General features: G+C 35.2%; 2 protein-coding genes across 3 annotated transcripts; one reads left to right on the forward strand and one right to left on the reverse strand.

The window, feature by feature from the left end:
* Positions 1 to 1,212: 1,212 nt before the first annotated feature.
* On the forward strand, positions 1,213 to 4,253 carry LOC105767410 (uncharacterized). Of its 2 annotated transcripts, XM_012586927.2 has the most exons (9): positions 1,213 to 1,327; positions 1,469 to 1,919; positions 2,033 to 2,123; positions 2,209 to 2,354; positions 2,447 to 2,690; positions 2,791 to 2,895; positions 2,987 to 3,169; positions 3,251 to 3,455; positions 3,545 to 4,253. In XM_012586927.2, the coding sequence occupies exons 2-9, from the start codon at positions 1,492 to 1,494 to the stop codon at positions 4,033 to 4,035; spliced, it is 1,893 nt and encodes a 630-aa protein (XP_012442381.1). In that variant the 5' UTR covers positions 1,213 to 1,327; positions 1,469 to 1,491; the 3' UTR covers positions 4,036 to 4,253. The 2 variants fall into 2 exon arrangements, with proteins under 2 accessions (XP_012442381.1, XP_052486520.1); XM_052630560.1 differs by lacking the exon at positions 1,213 to 1,327 and having other exon boundaries at positions 1,389 to 1,919.
* Positions 4,254 to 6,905: 2,652 nt separating this feature from the next.
* On the reverse strand, positions 6,906 to 25,325 carry LOC105768020 (structural maintenance of chromosomes protein 3). The gene is made up of 29 exons (XM_052630917.1): positions 25,103 to 25,325; positions 24,143 to 24,182; positions 23,962 to 24,037; positions 23,263 to 23,301; positions 23,109 to 23,176; positions 22,959 to 23,030; positions 21,963 to 22,042; positions 21,771 to 21,849; positions 21,569 to 21,686; positions 21,277 to 21,452; positions 19,415 to 19,660; positions 19,205 to 19,326; positions 18,621 to 18,765; positions 17,642 to 17,808; positions 17,456 to 17,555; positions 13,476 to 13,612; positions 13,184 to 13,385; positions 11,980 to 12,067; positions 11,743 to 11,893; positions 10,493 to 10,643; positions 10,186 to 10,377; positions 9,916 to 10,099; positions 9,769 to 9,839; positions 9,538 to 9,689; positions 9,050 to 9,218; positions 8,788 to 8,934; positions 7,886 to 7,975; positions 7,264 to 7,438; positions 6,906 to 7,097 (listed from the first exon to the last, which is right to left on the reverse strand). The coding sequence occupies exons 2-29, from the start codon at positions 24,155 to 24,157 to the stop codon at positions 6,907 to 6,909; spliced, it is 3,603 nt and encodes a 1,200-aa protein (XP_052486877.1). The 5' UTR covers positions 24,158 to 24,182; positions 25,103 to 25,325; the 3' UTR covers position 6,906.
* Between the last annotated feature and the right edge of the window lie 332 nt (positions 25,326 to 25,657).

Raw genomic sequence — 25,657 nt, forward strand, 5'->3', positions numbered from 1 at the left:
AGAAATTATGAATTATGGTTAAATTGCAAATCAAATGAACCAGAAAAAAATAGGGCCAAAATCCCTTAAAAACTGGTCCAAACCCTTCAAATTTACTAAATCCAACCCTACCCCAAAAAATAAAACAAAGGCAGCCCTTGGTGTGTCGGCAGTGTACCCCTGAACCAAAACAAAATGCAATAGCTTTCTAATTTCTTTGGCCGTCGCTGGTTTCTTTTAAACCTGTGAACTGTCTAAATTTATTGATTTTTGAGATTTGTTTTTATCATTGTCTTTGTTCACTCTTTATTCGTTGCACATTCAACCCTTTGAATGCAACAAGATAAAACTAGAGAGTGTTCGGAAATTTTGAGTTTAAAGATTAAAGAAAATAGTAAGATTCAAAATTAGAGAAAAAAAAAACAAGGCTTGACTGGTTGTCATCAAGATTGTGATTTAGAGTTGTAAATGTATACAAGAAAGTTTGAAGATAAGAAACGGTTCCAAACAGAAAATAAAGAAGAAGACTCACCAAAAAAGGTGAAAGGAAGATAAAACTTGAAAGGAGATACATGTATATTATTTCCAATCTCATCATTAAATTTGTTAATATTTAATTTAAATGAATCTCTCTTCAATTTTAAAGATTAAAATATGAAAAAGAATTTAAAGGAAATGATTTTAAAAAATAATAATATAAATTTTGAAATGTAGCTGGTCTATTTATTATGCCACCTTGAATTGTGAGAAGTATATCGTGGAAGATAACTGTCGAGGTCAATTATCTTTTTTGTTTAAAGAATATCTAATTTATTTTAAATATTACTATAATGAGTTTTTCTTGTTGTGGGTCAATTGGACTGTCGGTCGAAGTGAGAAAAAATATAGAGGCTAATTTCATTATTTTTCCTTTTTTCTCTCAAAATATACAATTTTTGAATAAATCTCACTATACAAAATTAAAATCTGGGGACACTACTTTGAATATATTTTATTTAGATTAAGTTTTATATAAAATAATCTTTCCAAAACAAACATGTATGTTATTAATTTGAAGTTAAAATAAAATATGTTTTATTAGAAATCAAACACTAACTGTAATTCTGAGAATTTGGTTTGCTGTTAATACATAATTTTAACATATCAAAAGAAATCTAAACAAACAAATTGATACGTAATTTTACTACATCAAAATAAATCTAAACAAACTATCCTAAAGAGTTTAGGTAGAAATTAAAACTTCTAAAATTAGAAATATTCCATGAATTACACTCATCATATTTCTCTTATAAATTTACCAACTCTTAAACATACTCCACACAAATTTTCTAGCAACCTATTGACTTAGGTTTATTTTTCTCTTCATTTTCCCGTTTGCTTCTACTATTTTATATTTTTTTTTATTCTTTTAGTTTAGAAATGAAACTTTATTCATTCAAGTATTCATCAACTTTTCTTTTCCCCTTGTACTTTGGCTTTGATTTTGCAGGGATCGATTTGATCAACAAAAACATGGGAAAAACATCAGTCCTTTTAGTGGGATTTCTTTTCAGTTTCTTGGTCGCCACGGTACAAGCAGGAGATAAGTACAAGAAATACAATGACCCCAGTCTGCCGATCAACAAGCGGATTCGGGACCTCATGCGACGGATGAGTCTCGATGAAAAGATTGGTCAGATGGTGCAAATTGATCGTAAAGTAGCCACTCCGGAGGTCATGAGGGACTACAAAATAGGCAGCATTTTAAGTGGAGGAGGAAGCGTACCGCATCTGCAAGCCACCCCACAGGAATGGCTCAACATGGTTAATGGTTTCCAAAATGGTTCACTCTCAACCAGGCTTGGGATTCCAATGATTTATGGCATTGATGCTGTCCATGGACATAACAATGTCTATAAGGCCACCATATTTCCTCATAACATTGGCCTTGGTGCTACAAGGTAAGACCGGTTTTTTTTCAGTTTCTTCCACTGGGAGTTAAGCTTTCTTAAAAGTTTTGAAAGAAAATTACACTGTGTTTTGTGACTATGTGATTAAATCTCCGATGTTATAGGGATCCTGAGCTTGTAAAGAGGATTGGGTCTGCAACAGCTCGTGAAGTTAGAGCTACTGGCATAAACTACGTTTTCGCACCCTGCATTGCGGTAATGAAGTATTCGATCATCAGTCCGATTTAATTGTTTTTATAGAGAAATGTATTCCAATAACTCCATGTCTACAAAATTGAAGGTTTGCCGAGACCCGAGATGGGGTCGATGTTTTGAGAGCTACAGCGAAGATCCTGACATCGTCAAGGAAATGACAGAAATCATTAATGGATTGCAAGGGGAAATTCCAAAGGATTCGCGTAAGGGTGTTCCTTATGTTGGTGGAAAGTAAGTTCGTTAACAGGAAATACACAAATATGGTTTTATTGATCAGTTTCAAGGAACTGAAACCAGTTTTTGGTTTTTGTTGTATGGAAAAGGGATAAGGTGGTGGCATGTGCCAAGCACTTTGTTGGAGATGGTGGGACAACAAGGGGCATCAATGAAAACAACACAGTGATCGATAAGCATGGATTGCTTAGCATTCACATGCCAGGTTATAACGCAGCCATCATTAAGGGAGTTGGGACAGTTATGGTTTCTTACTCTAGTTGGAATGGAGTGAAAATGCATGCTAATCATGATCTTGTCACCAATTTCCTCAAGGGCGCCCTTAGGTTCAGGGTAAATTTGACTGCAACTCTTTAAATTAAAAAGAAACCTGCAAGAGAAATATATAAACATTGTTTATGACCTTTGCATTTAAATATGTTCAAATTTGCAGGGATTTGTCATCTCCGATTGGCAGGCAATTGATAGGATGACATATCCTGTGCATGCCAACTATACATATTCAGTTCTTACTGGTGTTCAAGCAGGTCTTGACATGGTGAGTGGTTTTGATGATTTAGAGTCCAACCAACCTCGACTTTGGATTAATTGTCATCTAATTTGAAACTTGTCTTCCACTTGTTTTGCAGATTATGGTTCCTTACAATTATACTGAGTTTATTGATACTTTGACTGGACTTGTGAAGAACAAATTCATCCCCATGAGTCGTATTGATGATGCTGTTAGAAGAATTTTGAGAGTCAAATTCCAACTTGGTTTATTCGAGAACCCCTTATCTGATGAAAGCTTTATTGATCAGCTAGGACATCAGGTTATTGACCAACATGTTCTTTTAACATTTAAGACAAGCTTCCAAGTATACCAAGATTTACCTGTTTGGTTTCTGTTACAGGCTCACAGAGATTTGGCAAGGGAAGCTGTAAGAAAATCGCTTGTTTTGTTGAAGAATGGAGAAAATGCTGATGAGCCAATGCTACCTCTTCCCAAGAAGTCATCCAAGATCCTGGTTGCCGGCAGCCATGCTGATGACTTGGGCAATCAATGCGGCGGTTGGACCATCAACTGGCAAGGCGGTAGCGGAAACAATTTAACTTCTGGTAATAAACCATTGTTGTCTCTTAAAACATAGCTTTTAACAAAGTTACAATCATCAGACTACACATATTAACGCCTTTCAAATCAACAGGAACCACCATCCTGAAAGGAATAGCAGAAGCCGTTGATCCAAGCACAGAGATTGTGTATGAAGAAAACCCAGAATTTGATTATGTCAAAGCCAACAACTTCTCCTACGGTATTGTCGTTGTTGGTGAGCTTCCATATGCTGAAACAAACGGTGATAATTTGAACTTGACGATCCCATTACAAGGTCAATATACTCTTTACAATGTCTGCGCCAACATCAAGTGTGTGGTGGTTTTAATCTCTGGAAGACCACTTGTTATAATGCCTCACTTAGAACAAGTTGATGCACTGGTTGCTGCATGGCTACCGGGCACAGAAGGCCAAGGTGTGGCTGATGTTCTATTTGGAGACTATGGTTTCAGTGGGAAACTGCCTCGGACTTGGTTCAAGACGGCTGAGCAGCTGCCGATGAATGTTGGGGATTTGAACTACGACCCTTTGTATCCCTTTGGTTATGGGCTCACTACTCAACCTCTCAACGCCACAAGTTAGTTTCAGGGAGTCGAGTTGTCTTTTTGTCTTAATGCTAAGTAGTTTTTTTGGTTCTTTTTGAAGATTTAGCTGTCTTTTTTATGGAATTATTAGCAAAATAATGGTAGCAGTAATCTTGTGTTAGAGTTTCGTAAATAGGATCCAAACTTCTTGAGCTGCCTATTTGGTGTAATTTTGTTTGTTGAAAATAAAAATGAGGTGCTTTTGAAGAAAAAGAATTTAGTTTTTGATAAATGGGGTTTATAAGATATTGAAGTGGAATTAAATTTTGTAGGATAACATGGATTGAGGTAACATTGTTTATTATTTATTTTAATTTTTATGTTGATCCTGAAATTACAATAATTCAATTTACACATAAATTAGAATTGACATAAATTTATCCGGTTCAAACTTTAAACTTTTGAGTAGTAATTTATAAATTATAAACATGCTTCTTCTTTTTTAATTTTCTGTTTACACCAATTTGAAAATGATTATTTTAGTTTATTTAGTTATTACAAATTAGTTTATTAAAAAGTAAAAAAAAAATAAGTTTACAAATTTTACAAGTGAAATGATTTAATTTCTTAAAAAGCATGTGTCATCTTATCAATTTGTGAAATCTCCTAATTTAGCTGCCATAATCATATATTTTAAAATGTTTACAGTAATGACAAATGATAATTGGAAAATAGATGCAGAGCAAGTCCACAATCATCTATATAAATTCTACATATATTAAAGAAATTGAAAATATAATACTACAAAATCAGGACATAAAATTTATTTTTATAAGATTTTTAGAATTGTCAAGATATAAAAATTAATATAGAACTTATAATTGAGTTTTAATTCAATTGACATTAACATTGTTGTCCGTATATAAATATGAAAAATGTTTATCCTCCGATTTAAAGATTAAAGGATTATGAATAGTTTTAGGAACTTAGATGGATATAACTATTTCCGTTTGCTTGAAATAGATATGAAAAATATTTTGAAATCCTACCAGACCTAACTCACCTATAAATTAATTTATTTAAAACATAACATAAACATATACTTCATATGCATCTTTTAAAACAAATTTAAAAACACATTTTTAAAGTTTAAATAAAGAATAAGATAAATTATCGATAAAAAAAACAATCATATAAAATTATAATAAATCTTTAATAGTAATATAATAAGTCTTTAACAGTAAACACAGAAAGGAAAGAAGGAAAATTATTTCCGTTCTTTTTGTTTTATTTCTTTTGTCTCCATCTTATCCTTTCATTTTCGTTTGAAGGATACTTGTTGAATACATAAGTAGGTGCACCTACATTGCTTGCCATGCATCTTGATTTTAAGGGTGTCCCGTAAGAAATGAGGTCCTACTTCTTAAATAAATCGTTTTTGACTAATGCCTGTCAGCAAATATTACAATATTTTTAATCAAAATATGATCCATAATTTTTATAGACAATGTTTTTTGCAAACCCATATTTTAGACTTCAAATTTTGTCCAAGTTAATAGGATATGCTTCCGAGCCCTTAAAGACTATCCTAAAAGCCAGAAACACGCTGATAAAAATTGAACTCCCCAGTTGAATAAGCATCAATGGTGTTGAAAGTGGAGCGGATTAGATTGAAAAAGCTACAAGCGACCTAAACTATCCATCGTTTGACTTCCTCCTAGTTTTGATTTGGAATGTGTGGCTTCAAGAAACGAAAACAATAAGAGGAAGTATCAGAAACGAGAAAGGTAAGAACTTCTAAAACGAAGTGGATTGTTGTGGAAGCAAGGAAAAAGGAGATCTGCACTAAATGGACACACCACCGCTAACAGCGGTTTCGACGCTATCAATAAGAGAGAAGGGGGCGGTACAATCATCAGAGATGTTGAAGGATTTGTTACGAAAAAATCAACAGAACAGCGAATCCGAAATTGACACAGGTGTAGACTGTCGTTTCAGCTTTCGAAATTGCAGTCTAAAAATAGGGCAACCGAAAATCATCCTTGAAGGAGATGATTTGGGAGTCATAAAGATTAAAGAGACTCAAGAACCGTGGGATTGGGATTGAGATTGAGATTGGGCTTATTAGAGCGAAATCTCTTACCAGATTCCAACACTGTACCATTTCGAAAACCAAGCTGGTCATGAACTTGCTAAATTAGACTAAATACTGATTGTAATTTGTTTGGATTGAGGAATTCACGCCTTATATCCATCAAGCTATCATATCTCGATGTTTCTCTTAAAAAATTATTAATGGATTGAGGAATTCCCAGATGTTATTACGCTATAAAATCCAAAAAGTTTGGGCATGCCACCCTCCAATTTTCCAATGACTTCTAATTTTAAGGTGAAAAAAAATCGAAAATTTTACTACCAAAAAGAGCCCCTAAATATTTATATTTGTCTAACAAGTTAAAAATCAGAAATTCTTGCCCCAAGTCCACAGGCCGCAGCCATAAATTAAAGAACACTGACCGCTAGGGTGTTTTCATAGCCACCAAGATTAGTACCTAAGGCTCCATGTATCATCAATCACATATAAGCTACCAGCAAATAAGGGTAAAACAACTTAATTAAGATTTTTTTTTAGCACAGTATAGCCCTATAGTTTCACAGGAATACCTAATATTATGTGAATCCAGACATCAGTCTGGAAAATACATGAAACGACATCACTCATGTCCACTCTGTATAGCACCTACTCTTTACACGGCAACTGAGAAGTAAACATTGCACAACATCTGAACAGCTTGTGTTCTTTTCATGGGGTTTTTCTGTACATGCCAACAATCAATGGACAGTTAAAACCATAAAGGAGGAGAAAGAAAGGTAAACGGGTATTAAACAAAGCAAACTTGAGTAAACAAATAAATAACAAGTTCCGACCTTATTCAGCATTGTGAGACTGATCGTGCTCAATAAAATCTAACGCATCTTCCTTGGAGACAACATTAACACGGCTCACCCTGTTTTTATGTGTCACACCATATATATGATCAGCAACTTTGACAAGCTCTGGCCGAAATGTGGTGGTTATGAATTGTGTATTTGCCATGTCTGCCAGTCGACGAATCATATCTAAAAAATAAGTAATTAAGGATCCACCAACAATTTCCACTTAAGACACAGAAAATGAAGAGCGGGGAAAAGAGCATAATTGTTTCAGATAGAGATGAAATTAAAACTGGAACCATCAATAAAAAACTAATCGTCAACAGAGCTGAATATATGAGACATAGGATACTTCCAACTGCAGTCCGGTACTGAGGATCCAGAGCTGCATCTATCTCATCAAAAAGATAAAATGGAGCCGGATCACATCGTTGAATCGCGAAAATTAATGTAAGGGCTACAACAGTTTTCTGTCCTCCTGATAATTGCTTCATTGATTGTGTCTCACCTTGCCCGGTAAAGGAAACCTACCATGAAACAAAGCTTAGAAACATTACACTGGAAAATTGAGGAGTTGGGAGCTGTATGCCTATCTTCAAGCTTAACTTCCAGGTTAAAACTTCCAACACCTTTCCAGATACAGACCGCATAAAAAATTGGCAAAGAACTAAACCAATGATATTTCTACTTGTGTTAGTCTGACTTTTCATTTCCCCGAAGAACTATGTCTGACATCAGTTTCCAGGACAGATATGAATATGATGGTAGGAACTTCTAAATATATGAAAAAACTTCAAAAAAGAAAGAAAAACATTGAGCATGCCCATATCAGACATTCAACCCAAGTAACTTAAATTTCTATTGAGTTATATGATTCAACTTGTGCACCATCATAACCAGCAAGGTCAGGCAACTAACAAACTTCAATCGCTTTTATCAAAGAAAATAAATGATACAGTATAAAATAGACATACCTTCACTTTCACACCAATGTATTTCTCAACTCTTCCCTCCAAATCTGCCTCTCGAGGTCCATCATCATCATCATCATCATCATCACCATCCTGTAGGGAGAAAAATGCAGCACAATTATAATGAAAATGCTATGAGCCGAATGAACAAGCTAATTCTTAATGTATGATAATATGAATAGACTAATTGAGAAAAGCACGCAGCTAAGCACAGAATTATAACTCTGCCAATAAAGCAACATAGCCCATGCACTATTTATGAGCTTTCATTTCATTTTTTTAATACCCAATATGCTACACAACATAGAAGTGAGAAACAAGGGTCAAATACAGAATGTTTGTTGAAATCCTATTATGATTAATCAAGATTTTTTATTCCAAGATTAATGCAAGTCAAACATGTATAGGTTAGAGCTAGAACCGTTCACTAGAAGAAATTATACCTTGGCACACAATCGAATGAAGTTAACAACTGGATCTTTGGAGAGATAAGGGTTAGAGCAAGAACAAATTGAGAACGTGAAATTAATGAAGGACCTATTGAACGGCTACAACAGTTAGACTAAAGCAAAATGGCTAAAAGGACCTATTGAACATGAGGTTTGGTCTCAATGTTTCACCCAGCTGCCTTAGGGGGGAGTACTCTCCCCAAGGGCAGGGGTCAGCATATACACTGAACCAGGAAAAGAATAGCACCTAACATATTGTCTAAATAAAATTCATCAAAAAGGGACTATTGATGCTCTAGAAGGCATAGGCAAAGTGGTGAATGTACTGAGAAGAGAAAAAATTGATGCTCCAAAACCATAAATCAGAAATGACAGCTCACTAGTCTAGAGAACTATGAATTGGACAGAAACAAATCAAACACAAGTAGACAACAAAAATGAGAAGCCCAAACAAACCTTTTTCTTCATCATCACCAAATGACCATGACCACCTTGTACAAGTTCTGAGAATACTTCTCTAAAGTGCCGGGCAACACCTTTGAAAGTTCGTTCTATTGACTCATCCTTGCGCTGATCTAGAACTTCTATAAGTTCTTTAATTTTCTGTAAAAGAATATATATATATATATATATATATAATTAAGTATACAAAAAGGTTAAGCTTAGCAAAATTCAATTTGACAGTCCCATTTGCAAGGAAGTTAAGGTTTGTATTTACCTCATCACCTGAATCCAGCTCTGCCTGCCTTTTCTGCAGTTCTTCTCTTTGCTCAGTGAAATTTACATACTGGTCAAGTGCTTTCTTGTTTACATGGCTGAACTGTTGCAGCTGCTCATTGCACCTATGAAGCATTTTCTGCAACTCTTTTATCTGCTTTCGCTTGTACCTATCATTTTCAACATGGAAAAGAATTAAAAATTTTAAAATAACAAAATATGAATTTGGATGCAATGTAGAATATCACCAAGATAAGCAGATACTATCACAACTAACCAACTTTCATTACGCATCATATCAAATAAAATATTGAAATAAATAATGCACATTGATTAAAATACTCAAAACACAAACCAAAGGACATAAGAAACCCTCAAAATAAATTTGTTCACTGAGACAACGTATCTGACAACTTTTATGAAGCCCAGATACTATTGATGAGAGGTGAAACAAAGGATAAAAACTAGAATCTCAGGTAGAAATTATACATTTCAAAAGCGTCTGATGACAAAGGGCCCAACTCCCTTATTTTCTTGGAGTACTCCTCCTGCTTAGCAAGAAGATTACTCCTTTTACTTAGCAATTGCTCCAACTCTTTTGCTTCATCCTGAAGTGTCCTCTCATAGGCATCTTCCAATCCCTGCACCAGCACATGATGTTCTTAGCAGTAACAATAAGCACCAAGGATTTGTGCTGGATGTTATCAGAAAATTAGTTACCTTCAGATTGTTCTTTTCATCCTTGATTCCCCTAAGTTGCTTTGTTAGCTCATCAATTCTATCAGAAACTCCTGCAGGGTAAAAGCAACAACAACAGTGAACATTAGATCTTAAATCCATAGTGCGGTAACTATTCAAGGCTCTTACTTTTAAGTTGCTGTGTAGCATCGTCAACCAACAAATTAGCATCCATTAATTCCTGCCTCTTTGATTCAGCTTCATCAAGCAATGCATCAGCCTCTGCCGCAGATATTATTGCTTCCAACTCTTGCTTTTGCCTCTTAAGGTTTGTTGTGAGATTCGTCTCAAGTTCTGCTTTTCTTGATTCAGTCTGACAATCCAATTTGTACATGGGGAAAACATGAAAATGCATGCATGTCACAGCAAAAGAAATCAAAAAAGGTTCAGTGTGTCAACCTCAATACGATCACTCCTGCAATTGATAAGTTGCTCTTTAAGATCTGTTATCTCAGGGTTCAATCTCGACAAAAGGTCCTTCTCTTCTGGTGTTAAGTGATCAATAAGCTCTGTGCCCATTTCAGCACGTTTCATTGCCATACTAGCTCTAAGCTGATCAATTTGCATCTGCACATCTGCAAGTGATTTTCTCTATGAACAAATAACAAGAGTCAGTGCAGATTGAACTAGATAAAATAATTACAAAGAGCTAAAATGGAATAATCCCCATAAGGCACAGGAAGACAATTAAAAGTTTATTAAATACCTTATTTTCAAGAGCTTTAGATGTATACTGTTTTTGCTTATTAGCATTAGCAATGTCCTGCTTATGCTGCTCCAGCACTGATTTATCAAGAACCCGCTTAGCATCAAGTTGCTGCTGTTCAGTGACAAAAGCTGTGATTTTCTGCTCTAACTGTAATCTAAATTAAGTTCAAAACAAAGCAGAAGGCTTGATTGAAAACAATTCAGGATTACAAAGAATGAAGACATCATATGACTTGCTCGGTAATTTAGTTGTCAGAATTTTATTTTATCAGTCCTACAAAATTGATGGCTTTGGTTTTATAAGACGTTTCAAAGGAAAAGCTCATCTAAAAAACCCAGGAGTTAAACGAAACAGTTAACCAACCATCAGCCAAGAAATCAGAAAAGACCATCTAACCATGGTTGGCATGAAGATACAAAAGCCTTGACTTTATAGGCAGAGAAAGTATAGGTAAATGAATTAACCAATCCCTTTCAGGTTTCCTTATATTTGAACTTCACAGCCGGAGAAATGACAGAATAAAATCTCCATCAATAATTAAGGAAAAGATACTACCAACACAGAGGTGACATGGACACCATGCTTATACAAAAAAGGAAGCTACAGAGAAAACATACTTGTCTTCCCACCTTATTTATACATAGGGGTCTGGAAATAGGAGCTGACAAATATTCTACCAGAATCCACAGATAGAGACCTATATTAGTATCTGACTACTCTTAGTTGGATGTGATGATCAGTATGTGAATTACTTGACTTCAGTTCATTTAAGATGAGATGAAGGGCAAAGGAGACTCAAATCATTATGAAAAGAGCCTACCATGCTATTCATTGACAAAAGTGGATTATGCAGGTGGATGGAAAACTAATGCATAACAGCACAGAGAACTCTGAAAAATCCACATTCACATTCAACTTCAACCTCTTTAACTAGCCATAGCAGATCCAAAAAAAAAAATTAAAATAGTATAGTCATAAGCAGATGTTTGATGTAAATAAAATTAAGATGATTTATCCATGAACACATACAAAATTCACAATAACACCCAGTTAAAAAAAATTTAAAAGGGCGCAAAGCTAAATGTCTACAATTTTCCTTTTCCTGACTCCCACAGAAACTTGCTACTGTTAAGAAAACACACCAAAACCCAAACTCAAACAAAAAAGTTAGCACATTAGTGCATGTAAAACTGAGAAAATGCAGCAAAAAGTGAAGTGTTAAAACTTTAAACTACAGAAAAAGGATATTTTGAAGCTCTAAGCCGATTCCTTTCAGTTCTTCTTCCTTCTTATTAATAGACATCGTGTTTTGCGTGATTATATTCATGAACTTTAATTTTGAGCGCCTATAATCATAAAATCCCCCAGTCATACCACCCTTCTTGCTAACTTGATCACCTGTTATCAAATGAACAGGAAGTTGTTATAGCATTAAAGACGCCAGCCCAAGCCAAACCAAAAAATCAAAGAAACCCATTCCCAACCTTCCAAAGTTATGCAATCCAGACCATCAGTTCGAGCAACTCTTGTAGCCACATCTATATCTCGGCAGATTACTGTTCTACCAAACACCTGACAAGAAATAGAATACAGGAAGATGAAGAGAATGATGAGAAAACATTCGCACAATTTTAGCAGTTAGGATAAAATTATAACCTCCACTTAGACTTCGTATTCTTTTCCCAACAAATTATGAACCCAACCCCAACCAGGATTTTATTTCCTCTTAGGCAAACTTCACATCTTATTAGTTCATCTCCAACTTCCATTGGTTTTTAATATTAGAAAGCAAGTTTTTTAAACAAATAAAACAGCAATCCCCAAACTCCCCCATCCACTTTCTGAACTAAAGCAGTAAGGCCAAATTTTGTACCTATATAAGAACACGGTGAAAACAACAATCATATTACACCTATTTACCCAGGTGCAATAGCAAAGACAATTTTATCGCTGAGCAAATATTATATAAATCATTCTCTCTAACAAGAAAAATCTTCCACTTTCTCAATTGGATAAAGAGATTCAAAGTTTTTCATATTGAAAAAATAAACTATGCTTCATTTAACCAGTGCCAATGGTCAAATCAAATCCTTTTCTGAATCACTCTGGATGTAAAACATGAAGGCAAAACATTTCGATCAAGGTCAGAATGATTAAAGATGCAAAAGCAACATACAACAGTTTACGACAAAATTAGCAAAATAGCCATTAATTTACTCATTGAGTAGAATCCAGAACCAAATATGCAGATACTGGGAGAGAAAAGAAAATCCTAAAGCTAAAATTAAATTTATGCAAATTTCATCTGGGCTTCCACTTTCTCAATTGGATAAAGAGATTCAAAGTTTTTCATATTGAAAAAATAAACTATGCTTCATTTAACCAGTGCCAATGGTCAAACCAAATCCTCTTTCTGAATCATTCGGGATGTAAAACATGAAGGCAAAACATTTCGATCAAGGTCAGAATGATTAAAGATGCAAAAGCAACATACAACAGTTAACGACAAAATTAGCAAAATAGCCATTAATTTACTCATTGAGTAGAATCCAGAACCAAATATGCAGATACTGGGAGAGAAAAGAAAATCCTAAAGCTAAAATTAAATTTATGCAAATTTCATCTGGGTTCTAGCAGGCATTAATGCTCATGCCCATTCATCAAGGCACGGATTCAGGAAGAACTAACCTGTGCAAATGCTGGAGCATATTTGGAAGAAAAGTTCAATTTCTTTAACAGAGGTATCACGTCAGAACTTTGTGGATATGTAACATGTGGAGCCTTCACGCGGTTTAGTGGTATAAAAGTAACACGTCCTCCTTTCAGTGAATTAAGATGTCGAATTATCTGGGTTGATATCTCATCCTTTTCAACAACCACGTGAAACAAACTGTCAACAGAAAAAACATGTTAAGTCCAGCATGCACAAAAGGAAATCAAGTACTTATTGAAAAACATGAAGACATCAGGAAGATTATACCTGTTTCCAGCAGTTACTTCAACTGCAGTAAAAAACTTCTCATCACAATTAAGCAGCTCAATAATTGGACCAAACACTCCACCAATATTATATTCTCTGCATATCTTCCTAATAGAATTCAGCCCTCTTCTTACATCCTGATGACAAATGAAGAGACAAAGAAGAAGAAACAGTTAAGGTCATAAACATCAAACTGCCATCCAAAAACCAAGCAAAGACTAGTCTGCTACACAAACCGCCAGGGAGTAGAGGGGAATAGACTTCAACAAAGAATGACATCCTTAAAGTTTCAACAAAATTTGTTTCTCTAAACAAGCACCGACATGAAGAAACTGATAAGAGATTTCAAGAGACTTCAACAAGCTCACCTAGATGAATAGATGGATTTACCCTTAAGATGCTGCAGTTCTTGGGAGGCTTTGGGTTATTTTCTTTAATTTTTACAGAATCAACATTAGTCACAAAAACTTTGTAAGACTTAGATAAATTTCCATAGGATACAAACCAAGAAATAGGGTGTTGAGTGCAGCTCCTTGTGCCCTTTCGAACTGCAATTGGAAGATGGATGGATGGATGGTGACGGAGGTGAGACTTCTGTTTCAGAACAGTCCTCGGTTGGGGATGCAATTGGCACTGCTGTATCAGTTTCAGGAGAACGATTCCGTCGGGAGTAAACCTGTATTTCGGGAACCTGTTTTTGCTGTTTTTCTTGATTAGGAGGATGTTGCACTTCGGTGGAGGTATTGTAATTGGGAAGGGCCGTGCTAACTTCTTGCTGTACAGGGAAAACAGTATCTAAATTTGGGATAGCACCTTGGTTGTTAGGCTTGTTTATGATAGTAGTGGTAGGATCAGGAGGTATAATGAGGAGAGTATTAAGGGTCTCATCTTCATTGAAAGTCTCCCCCTGAAGATGAGATGCTGCAAAGTATAGTTCATTTTCAAAGAAGGTAACATCCCGAGAGACAAACATTCGGCGCAAGGTTGGTGAGCAACACTTATAGCCTTTTTGTGTAGGGGAATATCCAATGAAGATGCAGGTGCGGGCTGGAGGATCAAGTTTGGATTGATTTGGTTGATGGTTATGGACAAAAGCTTTACAGCCGAATATTTTGGCTGAAAGATTAGGAACAAGAAATAGAGGAAAGGCCTTTAGAAGGGTATTTAGAGGTGTATAGAAGTTGATGACCTTTGATGGCATTCGGTTTATGAGATAACAGGCAGTGAGGACAGCCTCTCCCCACAAGTATTTTGGAATATTCATGGTGAACATTATGGCTCGAGCCACATCAAGGAGATGTCGATTTTTTCTCTCGGAGATCCCGTTTTGTTGAGGAGTGTCAGGACAAGAGCTTTGGCGTATAATGCCTTGGTCAGAAAGGTATGGGCTTAGGACAAAGTTAAAGTATTCTCTCCCATCAGTGCGGAGAGTATGTATGGTAGAGTTGAACTGGGTTCGAACCATTGAATGAAAATTTTGGAATACTTTGGGTGTTTTAGATTTTTCTGAGGAGATAGACCCAACAGACCCTAGTATGATCATCAATGAATGTTATAAACCACCTAGCCCCCGTAATATTTTTCACTCGGCTGGCTCCCCATAGGTCACTGTGGATTAATGAAAATGGTTGGGACTGAATATATGGTTTTAATGGATATGGCACACGGGTATGTTTGGATAATTGGCAAATTTCACACTTCAGGGAATTAATACTTTTATTTCGAAATAACAGCGGAAGATGTTTTTTCAAATACAAAAAATTTGGATGCCCTAACCTACGGTGCCATAACATAATAGTTTCCTCTTTCGAAGTGGATAGAGCCAATCCTCTTTATTCCAAACATATAGTCCATCATCAACTTTAGCAGTGCCAATCATCCTCCCCGATTTCTGTTACTGTATTACACAACCAATTGCAGAAAATTCAGCAAGAACTTTTTCATCCTTAGTAAGTTTACTGATTGAAAGTAAATTAGAGGATAAGTTTGGGACATGTAGGACTTTATCGAGAGAAAAATTTTCTGTTATTTGTACTTCTACTCCAACCACATGTGAGTAAGAACCGTTAGCTATGCAGATTCGGGATTTGTTATGACAAGGAGTGTAGGTGTGAAATAACGTGGAGTCACCTGTCATGTGATCGGAGGCACTCGAATCGAGTATCCAAGGGGATTGATTATTAGATTCAAAGGCAATGTTGAGGGCAGTACCTTGAGTGGCTAGAGATCCATGAGTAGTGGAAGTACCAAGTATCTTATGGAGAGTCTCAAGTTGGGTTTTGGTTAGGCAAACATCGAGAACATCATCTGCAGCAGTGGAGGATAACAGGGCAGTCTTATTATCCTTCTTCTTTTTTTTCAAGATAGCCATGGAGTTTGAAGCACTTTTCTTTTGTATGACCAACACGGTTGCAGTGGCTACACCATGGTCTGGTTGATCCAGAATCATTTCCAGCACGTAGTTTTTGTGGCTGTGGACCTTTGGAGATGAGGGCAGAGGTCTCAGTAGGACGGTTGCCAATCGGTGTCATAGGTTTAGGTTCCTTTGAATCTCCCATCACGACAAGTCGGCGCTTTTCTTCTGTTCGAACTTCTGCAAATGCTTCACCGATCGTTGGGAGAGGTGATCTGCCTAGAATTCGGCCACGGACCTCATCTAACTCACAGTTCAATCCTGCTAGAAACTCATAAAGACATTCATTGTTGAGATGGGTCATAAACTTGTTGTGTTCTAAGCCTTCACCCCAATCTGCCTCATAGTACATATCCAGTTCCTGCCACAAAATTTTCAGATTGCTGTAGTAGTGAGTTACTTCGAGTATCCCTTGTCAAATATCCTTTAACTTAAGCTTGATCTCAAATACTTGGGAGGCGTTTCCAAGATCCGAGTAGTTTTCTTTGACTGCATCCCACGTCTTTTGCAGTTTTGAAAAAAAGATAGGTGCGGCTTATATGGCCTTCCATCGAATTAATTAGCCAAGCCATTACAATTGAGTTGTTGAGTTCCCAAGTGGCATAAGTAGGGTCAGTTGTGGTTGGTCGTGGATTTCTCCATTGATGTACCTTAATTTGCCACGACCACGAATCACTATAAGGACCGATTGAGACCATTGCAAGAAGTTCTTCCCATCTAGCCGATGATTGGTGATTATAAGGGAGGAATTAAGTTCACCTTGAGTGATTCCCTGATTGACATTCTGAGTTATTTGTGACATCTCAATTTCAGACAGAGTTTCATTGACATCACCCATGGGAGAACTAAACCAAAGGGATTTTTAGGAAGGGAGATTAGAGACGAATGAGTAGGATCGAATGAATCCTAGAGCTCTGATGCCATGAACAGACTTCGAGAAAAAATACTCTATATCTTATTTTCCTACTAATTAGTTTACAGTTATAAAGAGAGAAATAACACAATCAAGGAAACAATCCCTAACTTCTTAAGAATCAGTGACTGAGATTAGTTTCTATTTACAAGGGAACTCCTAGTAATAAGGTAAGTTTTCTGTCCTTAATCATAGGGATTCCAACAGTTTTTGTCTGACTTTGGGATAGGCAATTCCACGGAAAAAGTTGAAAAGGATCAACATGTAATCATTCTGAATTTGGAAGGGTCAGTTCCTGAAAATTAGATTATTGAGAAGAATGGGCTAGTATATCTTTGAAGAATAGTATTCTGTTGGTAGTTGATTAGGCATTGGGTACACCATCCTGCTAGAGGCAGGAAGAGTAGATTCTTTTTTCCAAGAAGAGCCTCCAGCATTGCAGCATATCTATTATCTGGTAGAAAGATGGCGTAACTAGCCTGCTTGACTTTGTTAATGGAGTTTTAGAATCTATTGAGTAATATTGGAGTTTTAGTCTCCAAATATAAGCCACCACCGCCGAAGTAATATCAGAAAGTCATAAAAATCACACAAGCAAGCAGGAGAGAGAGAGAGAGAGAGAGCGAGAGAAGCAAAGGGAAACCAATCACTTACTCCAGGAGTTGCATGATCAAGGCTCTTTTCTGCTTTCTCAACTTCTGCTTTCAGCTTATCAATTTCAGCAGAAAGTTTACTTTCTTTTTCCCATAAGGACCTAACCAGAGAAAAAAGGAACTGAATCATTTAAGTACTTATTTGAATATCAGCTAGACAAATTACTAAAAGTTTTGAAGGACATACTTCCTTTCATCCTGCAGCTTATCTCTTTCAGTTTTCTGAGAATTAAACCGGGACTTGGCAATTGAAGATTCCAACTCTTTGATTTCAGTTTTGCGTCTTACAATGGATTCATCCAATCGCTCCAATTCCTCATTAAGCCCAAAAATTTCCTCCTGGAGTTTTTGCTCCTGAAAATACAAAAGCAGTCAATTGCTATAAAAAAAAAAAGAAAGGAAGTTATAAAGCAGAATACCATATTTTTGCCCAATAAAAGAATAAGCAACTCGTGCACAAAGTGTACAAGGAAAAGCAAGAAAGAAGGGATGTGGTCAAATGAACAGTATATAGATTTAATTCCTCCAAAAGTTGGAAGCATAAACTTGACAAAAAGGTATATCAAAGTGGAACGAAGCTGTTAAACATGTGCTGATAAAAAATTCACATCGTTTAAACCTGTTATCCCAGTAATAATTGTTTACAACCCATAACCCAGTCAAACATGTCTTTCCACTAAGCGAGTAATAGAATCTAGGAAGCCCTACTGTATTTGCATAAAGAGCATCAGTTCTGTTTACGAAATGACTTTCCTTGTAAGATATTGCCGTATTGAATCAGATAATAGAAGTGAAATATGCTATCCATTAATCAGGTTGCATAATCAAGCCAATTAAGTATTACCAAACCATTAATTATTGCAGCATGCATTATTTAGGCTATATACCATTGCATGTGACAGAACACTATTAATAGAAATGGCATCATTATATAGAATACTTGGAACTATAAAAAAAAGTCACTAAATTAAGATGGAGATAAAAGTATTTCATATATTTTTAAATGGTCATTTTATTCAAGTCTTTGGTCATTCGCTCTAATGTTTCTTCTCCATTTAGTTGCATTTTTCCAATTACATTGACAAGGTAATCTGTCCACACACTATACAAAAGAGAATTTCCTAAAAGCAACCAATATAAGATCTCAAAACCAACGTTGAAACAACCTGTGATGAATTTGAATAAAGCACTTGTTCCAAATCATCAATTTCCTTTTGAAGCCATTTATCACGAGCAGCTTTACTGGAAAACTGAGTAGCACGACCTTGTTTCTGATAAAGAATGCTAAGCTGCTTTTCACGCTCCATAATCCTATAATTATCAGAAACAGTAATGAAAAAGGAAGAACATCATCCATAAAGAATAATGTTTGGAGGTCAGAGCCATTCCATTACTTTACATGCAAAAACAATTCCAATAAACAACAAAAGGAACTGCATAAAATCACTGCTAAAAATGAGCTACACAGATGAAGTTCAACAAAAGAAGCTAATATATTTTATACTTAAAACCAGATGATTGCTTATGGAGCAAAGTCTAAAGTGTAAACTAGGCTGATCCTCCCACAGTTGTGAATAAGAAAAGCATTCAGCTTAACATAAAGCGCTAATCTTTAAGTTTCATGCCAATAAAACCAACTTCAAAAAATAGAAAAACATATGTGCACTCAGCATCTGGAGATCTTAGACATGTTAATAAATGATAGCCCACCATTATTAGCAACAATCATTAAATTTTTGCACAGACATACCCTTTTGTTATATTCTCCTCCTTTTTTAATTGGTTGTCATAGAGTGGTTTAATCCTGTTAAGCTCCTCTGTTGACTCCTGTATCTCCTTCTGCAGCATTCGAAGCTGTTTGACTGCATCCTCCTGAAAGTCAACATAGCATACCAAAAACATTTAACATTTTCCCTTTGCAAAAACTGAACTAATGAGGAATCCTTTAAGATAATAATACTTTAGCTTGCATGTTCCCAGACATCCTCTCTTCTAAATCTTTTACATCAAGCTCTAGCGCAGTCTGCTTCTTTATAGCTTCTGCTTGTTTAGTTTCTAAGGCTTCTTTATCTTTGTTTAAACCTTGAAGCTCCTTCATTAGATCTTTAGACTTCTTGTCTAAGTCCTTGAACCTTTCATGGGAATCCAGCACAGCATTATACATCTCAGATGATTTTTCAGAAACCTTGGTTCGAGCTTCTTCTACCTAAATGAAAACAGAGGTCAGAGAAACTGAAAAAAAAAAGTAAGCATATTGAATAAATCACTGTTCACTAAAAATTTAGCGGGTATGATTGCACAAAAATCTGTGCAAACAAATCTGAAAAGATAACCTTCATGTTTTCAAGCACAAGATGCTCTTACAAGGACCTGAGAAGGAGACTAAGATAAGAAAAAAGGGGCACTTAAATTAATCTCACCCCTCTCACATATGCACAATAAGATTATTCAAATTGTTTAAATTATAACAAATGAGTGCTGTCTGCCTCCTAAATAACCTAAAACAAGCATTTCTCTGCATTTATGAATGGCAACTGCACTAAATCTCTATATATCATGGCAGCACCTTCAACTATCCCAAAATTAGTAAAGCAAAGCCTTACACAACAGCTCATAAGCCTCATTAACCTAAATATCTATGACAAACAACTTTTCCAATTTGAAGAGACTAATAACAAGTAGGTATAGATACACAACACAATGTTCAATGGGAAGTTTTGAGTTTATCCTAACAGCATAGTTAAATAGCATATTTTTCTTCTTTAGCACTTTTTTGACTGAGGAGATGGAACAATCAGAAAAGCAATATAAATGCTGCAAATCCTGACAGTCTCCCATATACTGTTTTATTTTCATCATGTTATAACATCAACTGACTGCTCCAAATGCATAAACTATTTTAACACTACATGCAATTGTATTGAACCGTAGAGAAGCTAGTCAGATCCATCTAGTACCATGTCAGTGTTAGGATAAAAATGCTATAAACTATAATAAGGGTTAGATAGTTAATACATGTGATAAGTCTACAAAAAAAATGTATCTGTCATAATATAATTTCCTATTTCTGCATTAAGAGTGAGCGACCAAGACAGAGGACAAACTGACACATGAGTATGTGCTTGCACACAAAAAGATAAGAGTGTACTACAGATGGGAAAAGAGACAGGGACAGAGAGGAAAGGTAACAAAAGTTGAAGGAACATTAAAGAAAGGAATCTATAAGAGTATACTGAAAAAGCATGCATCTATGGCTCTGTATGTTCTTAAAAGTTTAGAACAAAAATAAGTAAAAACTCAGACTTCCTAGTTTCCAAGTCTAATAAAATCTTATAGTTAAGATCAGTACATTTTGAATTGGCAATGATACTAAAATTACTTATGGATCATGCTGAGTTACAATAGAATCTAAAAATAAATAAATAAAGCATCTACTCTCATAAACAATTCAAAGCATCTATGCTAGCAGTAAGTAAATATTACATACAGAGAAAAGTAGGTTTTTTTATGGTTAACTAAGATGAAAATAGACACGCGTGGCTCCAGCAAAGTGCCTCCAGGTATATGTAAGATAACTCATCACTATAAAGAAAAGAAAACTTTAGGATGCTTAAAATTTCATCAGAAAACAAACTAATCATTTTCATGGTGATTTCTTCCAACAGTAACAGCTAGATATGATTATGCATCTGTTTAACAGAAGTTCACACAGAAGTATTCACGCACATCAGTTCTTAAACAGTACATCTTTCACCAAAAACGTGCAATCGTTACCACTCTAAATATCAGTAACTTTGTCCAAGCAACTAATGCTAAACTAACCTCTTCCAATTTACGCCGAGCATCTTGAAGTTCTTTATCATAAATGGTGTATTCTAGAGACTTTCTCTGCTTGTCAAGCTGCTGATATTTTCTAAGCTCTTCTTTCTCTTCATCCAGTTCTTTTAATCTCTCATCTAAGTACTGAACAACTTGTATTATTTGCTTCCTTTTATTGCCTGCTTAACAGAAAAAATAATAATGTAGTGAAAAAAGAAGCAAAGGCAGATACCAGGATAAATAAGTAATCAGAGACAAAAAGTGAAATCAAAGAGAGAATTCAACAGCGACTTGCCAGTTTCCTGCATGATTTTCAAGCTTTCACGGCGTCTCTCTTCATAAACTCGAGTACCACCAATTTCTTTCAGCAAGTCCAGCCTCTCAGAATCTTTCATCAACGTTAATGATGCTATCTGTAGATCAAACAACAATTATTTTACAAACTAACCTAGAAAATGAAGTAGCAGACATGAGATTAAATAGCAGAGGCCCCATACCTTGCCTTGTTGCACAACATAATAAGGATTAGAACGAGAGAACCCAGCGCTTTCCAGTAAATTCATAACTTCAGTTTTCCTACACATTAACTTTTAGTTTTATTCAACAAAGATCAACAGTGGTAAAGGTCATAGGGCACATTCAAAATATAGAGCATCAACTACTTTTAACCACTAGATGAAGAAGCTCACGTAATATGCTTTCCATCCAAGAAATACTCATCCTTCTTCAACCCAATTGTTCGACGTAGGCGTACCTCCTCCTTGTCAACCTGCTCAAAAGAGAAAAAGCATGCTAAACATTTTAGTACAATACCTAACAATTTATTATCTAGTCATAACCAATTTGTATTATTGTACCACTATGATTCAAGATAAATCATCAAAGAAGAAAAAGACCCAATTCCGACAAGGATAACCATATCACAGCCCTTGTTCTTGGTCCCAACAAGTGTGCTCAGATATGATTCATATAAAATCAAACAATCATATCCCATGTCTAGTTTCTGTGACATGATACAGAAAAGTTTTTTTTTTTTTTAAATTACTACACCAAAGACAATCTACAATCTTCATGGTGCTACCAAGCTAAAGAACAATCATAAACTTGCTATGGTAGCAAAGTCAAGGAGAACCCCCCAGCTAAACCAGAATCTAACAGCAGAATAGAAAGAAATTAAATTCTGAGAAAAATAACAAGATTCAAATTGAGTTTGTTAATGGAAAAAGGCTTGATGGTTTTAGAGAAAGTCAACCATGGTAATCATCTAACCACTTCTCCGACATTAAAATAATAGTGATTTTGATAGGAAGAATGTTGAAATTGTTAACTTGTAGTGAAATGAAGCATTTAGGGAATGTCAACCTTACCTCCATGTCCAAATAACAGATCATTCTTATTCGAATGAATGATGGAAAAAAATGAATAAAATGGTCACACCATTCAGAGAAAAGCAAAAGAACATTCATATCAGAATGATTCAACTTAGCCGAACTTTTTTATAAGATACCAAAAAGAAAATTAATCAATAAATTTTCTAACAACCAAAATAAACATTTAACAACATTTTAAATAAAAAAAGGAAAAAAGAAAAGAAAATCACGATATAAAAAGGCAAAAAATCTGGTTCCAAACAACTTCCGCCTGCCAAAGAAAAGAAAAGTGACAAAGTGGGAAATAAGAATTACCGGGATACGATTGTCAGAATTATCAAAAACAATCTCCACAAATGCAGACAAAACCTGGTGTCCTGCACCTTCCTGTTTGATAGACATGTGATCAAATTAAAAAGCAAATCAAAACAAGTTCAAACTGAAGAAATTAATTGTGAAACATACATGTAGTAGTGCATGCCTATCTTCACTGCGCAGATTCTGGAAGAGGTCGCTCAAAACAAAACGAATTGCTACAAAAAGTAAACAAGTTCAAACTTGATCCAAGAAATGCCAATCAACAAATAGAAGTGAAATAATATAATCAAAGTACAGTTACCATGGAAAAAATTTGTTTTGCCAGAACCATTAGCACCAACTGCAGAAGCCATCATTGAAATAAATACCAAATGTTAGATGTTAAATTACCTAATTTCAGTAGTCACTGTCAAAAGTGATGGCAGATTATATAACTCAGAATTCAAGTTAGACTAAAAGATTTTACTAAATACAAAAATACAAGCGCAAAAGAAAATAAATATCTACATGTTCGTAAAAGCAAAGTGCAACCATATATTTACTTCATAGTGTAATATGCCACCTTAAAAACCATATGGGTAACCTTGGTGACAGATAAAGATATATAAGTTCTCCATGATTGTCATGCTAAAATTGTAATATTAGAATTCACTTTCTTTGATAATGGGAATTTGCCATACACATGATAAATTGAGGGTATTCTTCCAACTGAAAGCGGGAGAACAGTGATTCCATGCAGGTTCTAAACCAAAATACCCCATCTATATAAAATTCAGGTAATTATCCGATTAGTTAATATCTTTCAGGGTCCACAAAAAGTACTTGCAAAAAAATATTGACCACTTTTCCATAAATCAGCGTACTTCTAAAATCACAAAAAGATTAAATGAGTATGAAATTGCAACAAAAGAAAGGAAATTCGTGCAATGCCCCTATAGTTGCATTCAACAAGCAAAGGGAAAAATATGAACTGGTAATTTTTAAGCAAATTTAACATTACCAACACAATTAACTTTTGGGCTGAAAGGCTCGGTAGCAATCTGCTCCCTGTAGCTTTTGAACCCTTCGATAATGATCTAAATTCGTATAGAAGATGATGGGAAAAAATCATCAAAAAAGTGAACTGGATGCAGAAATTCCAAACTAATAAGTCAACAATACCACAAAAATCTAATGGTCACCTGTTTTATAAACATGATGAACTACCAAACCAGCAAGCGTCTGTAAGAGAATTAAGAAGAAAAGATATTCAGTAGCAATTGGAAGAAATGATAGATAGTGATACATTACCTAAAATTTGAGAGTATGTTCCCAAGTAAGAGAAAGAAATAAAGACTGTACGCATCTCAAGCAGCAATACCACATGCTAAACACTATGCCTACACAATTAGCAACTTTTAAAGTAGCATTTGGTTATAACCTAAACAATAAGTGTGTTTTGACACAAAACTAAAGTACAGGACTCGGCAATTTGGGGTGCAGTACCGTGTCAACACATCCGACACTGATTCTGACAGGGGATACAGGTCAGATCCGGCAAAAACCAGCAGAAACGGTTGTGGTTGAGAACTGAGATGAGAAGAGAAGAAAAAGAACAAATAAAACTGATTTGCGGAGACAAGAGAGAGAGAAGAGATGGACGATGGTAGGAGGAAGATGATGATAGAAGAAAGAAAAAAGACCTTTCAAATAAATCAACAAAAAACTAGGGTGTAACAAATGATGTATTATTTTGAAAATTGAAATTTAATCAATGTACTTTAATTTTTAATTTTCATTTTAATTTCAAAACTCGAACAATTTATAAATTCCTTAGTAAAAAAAAATGAAAAACACTGAAGCCTCGGTAGCGTGCTAAAAAGCGAGAAAGCTCCTAAAAGAAAATATTTACGAGCATGAAAAATGGCATTGAAATCCATGAGCAGAAGCTAGGGTTTCGAGCGCATTAAAATATCCAAATCAAGCAAGAAAACAAAACCCTAGCTAAACAAAAAAATAACCTGCGAATTGAGCGAAAATAATACATACTATCTACTGAAATTTTACTCCAGGATTCAAAATAACAACTTCAATCATTTAAAAATCGGAGGTTAAAAAATTTAAGAAATTTAGTATAAATTAATGTATAAGAGAGAACTTACCAGTAAGAGTAGCTAATACGAGCTCATCTGTTTCAAAGAAGACAATCGTGAAAGGAATTTGACTTGCAGTAAATGGAAGAGGAGGACTAAAAATAGGCAGTCGAGATTCGTTTAGAAATTTTCCCGTTGTTTTTGTTGCTCCGAATTTAAAGTAGCTTTATAGTGCGTAGGTTAAGGGGTGTGTGCACATCGTGATGTTTAGTGAGAGAGGCAAAAAATGCAAAAATATGAGCGGCAAAAACTGAATTGTTTTCGAGTTTGGCTACGGTGCGCCTTTAAATGGAATGTGCACGATTGTTTAGCCGTTTGTTTATGAGGTTTTGTGATCACCGGAAAGAATTAAGGGCGTGGCCAAATGTAAAATCCGTTAAAAGAGTCTCACAATTTCTTTAAGAAGTTAATCTTTTATTGTAAGCGCATTTAATTAAGATATTAAACAGATTGTGTCAATTACTCCCAAAAAATAAACTATATCAACTAAACTCTTTGGTTAATAGTTTCTGTATTAACCGTTAACTAATATTTATTTATCCATTTTATTCACTAATTTCTTAT

This window comes from Gossypium raimondii, chromosome 5 (genome assembly GCF_025698545.1).
Source record: "Gossypium raimondii isolate GPD5lz chromosome 5, ASM2569854v1, whole genome shotgun sequence".
Taxonomy (NCBI): domain Eukaryota; kingdom Viridiplantae; phylum Streptophyta; class Magnoliopsida; order Malvales; family Malvaceae; genus Gossypium; species Gossypium raimondii.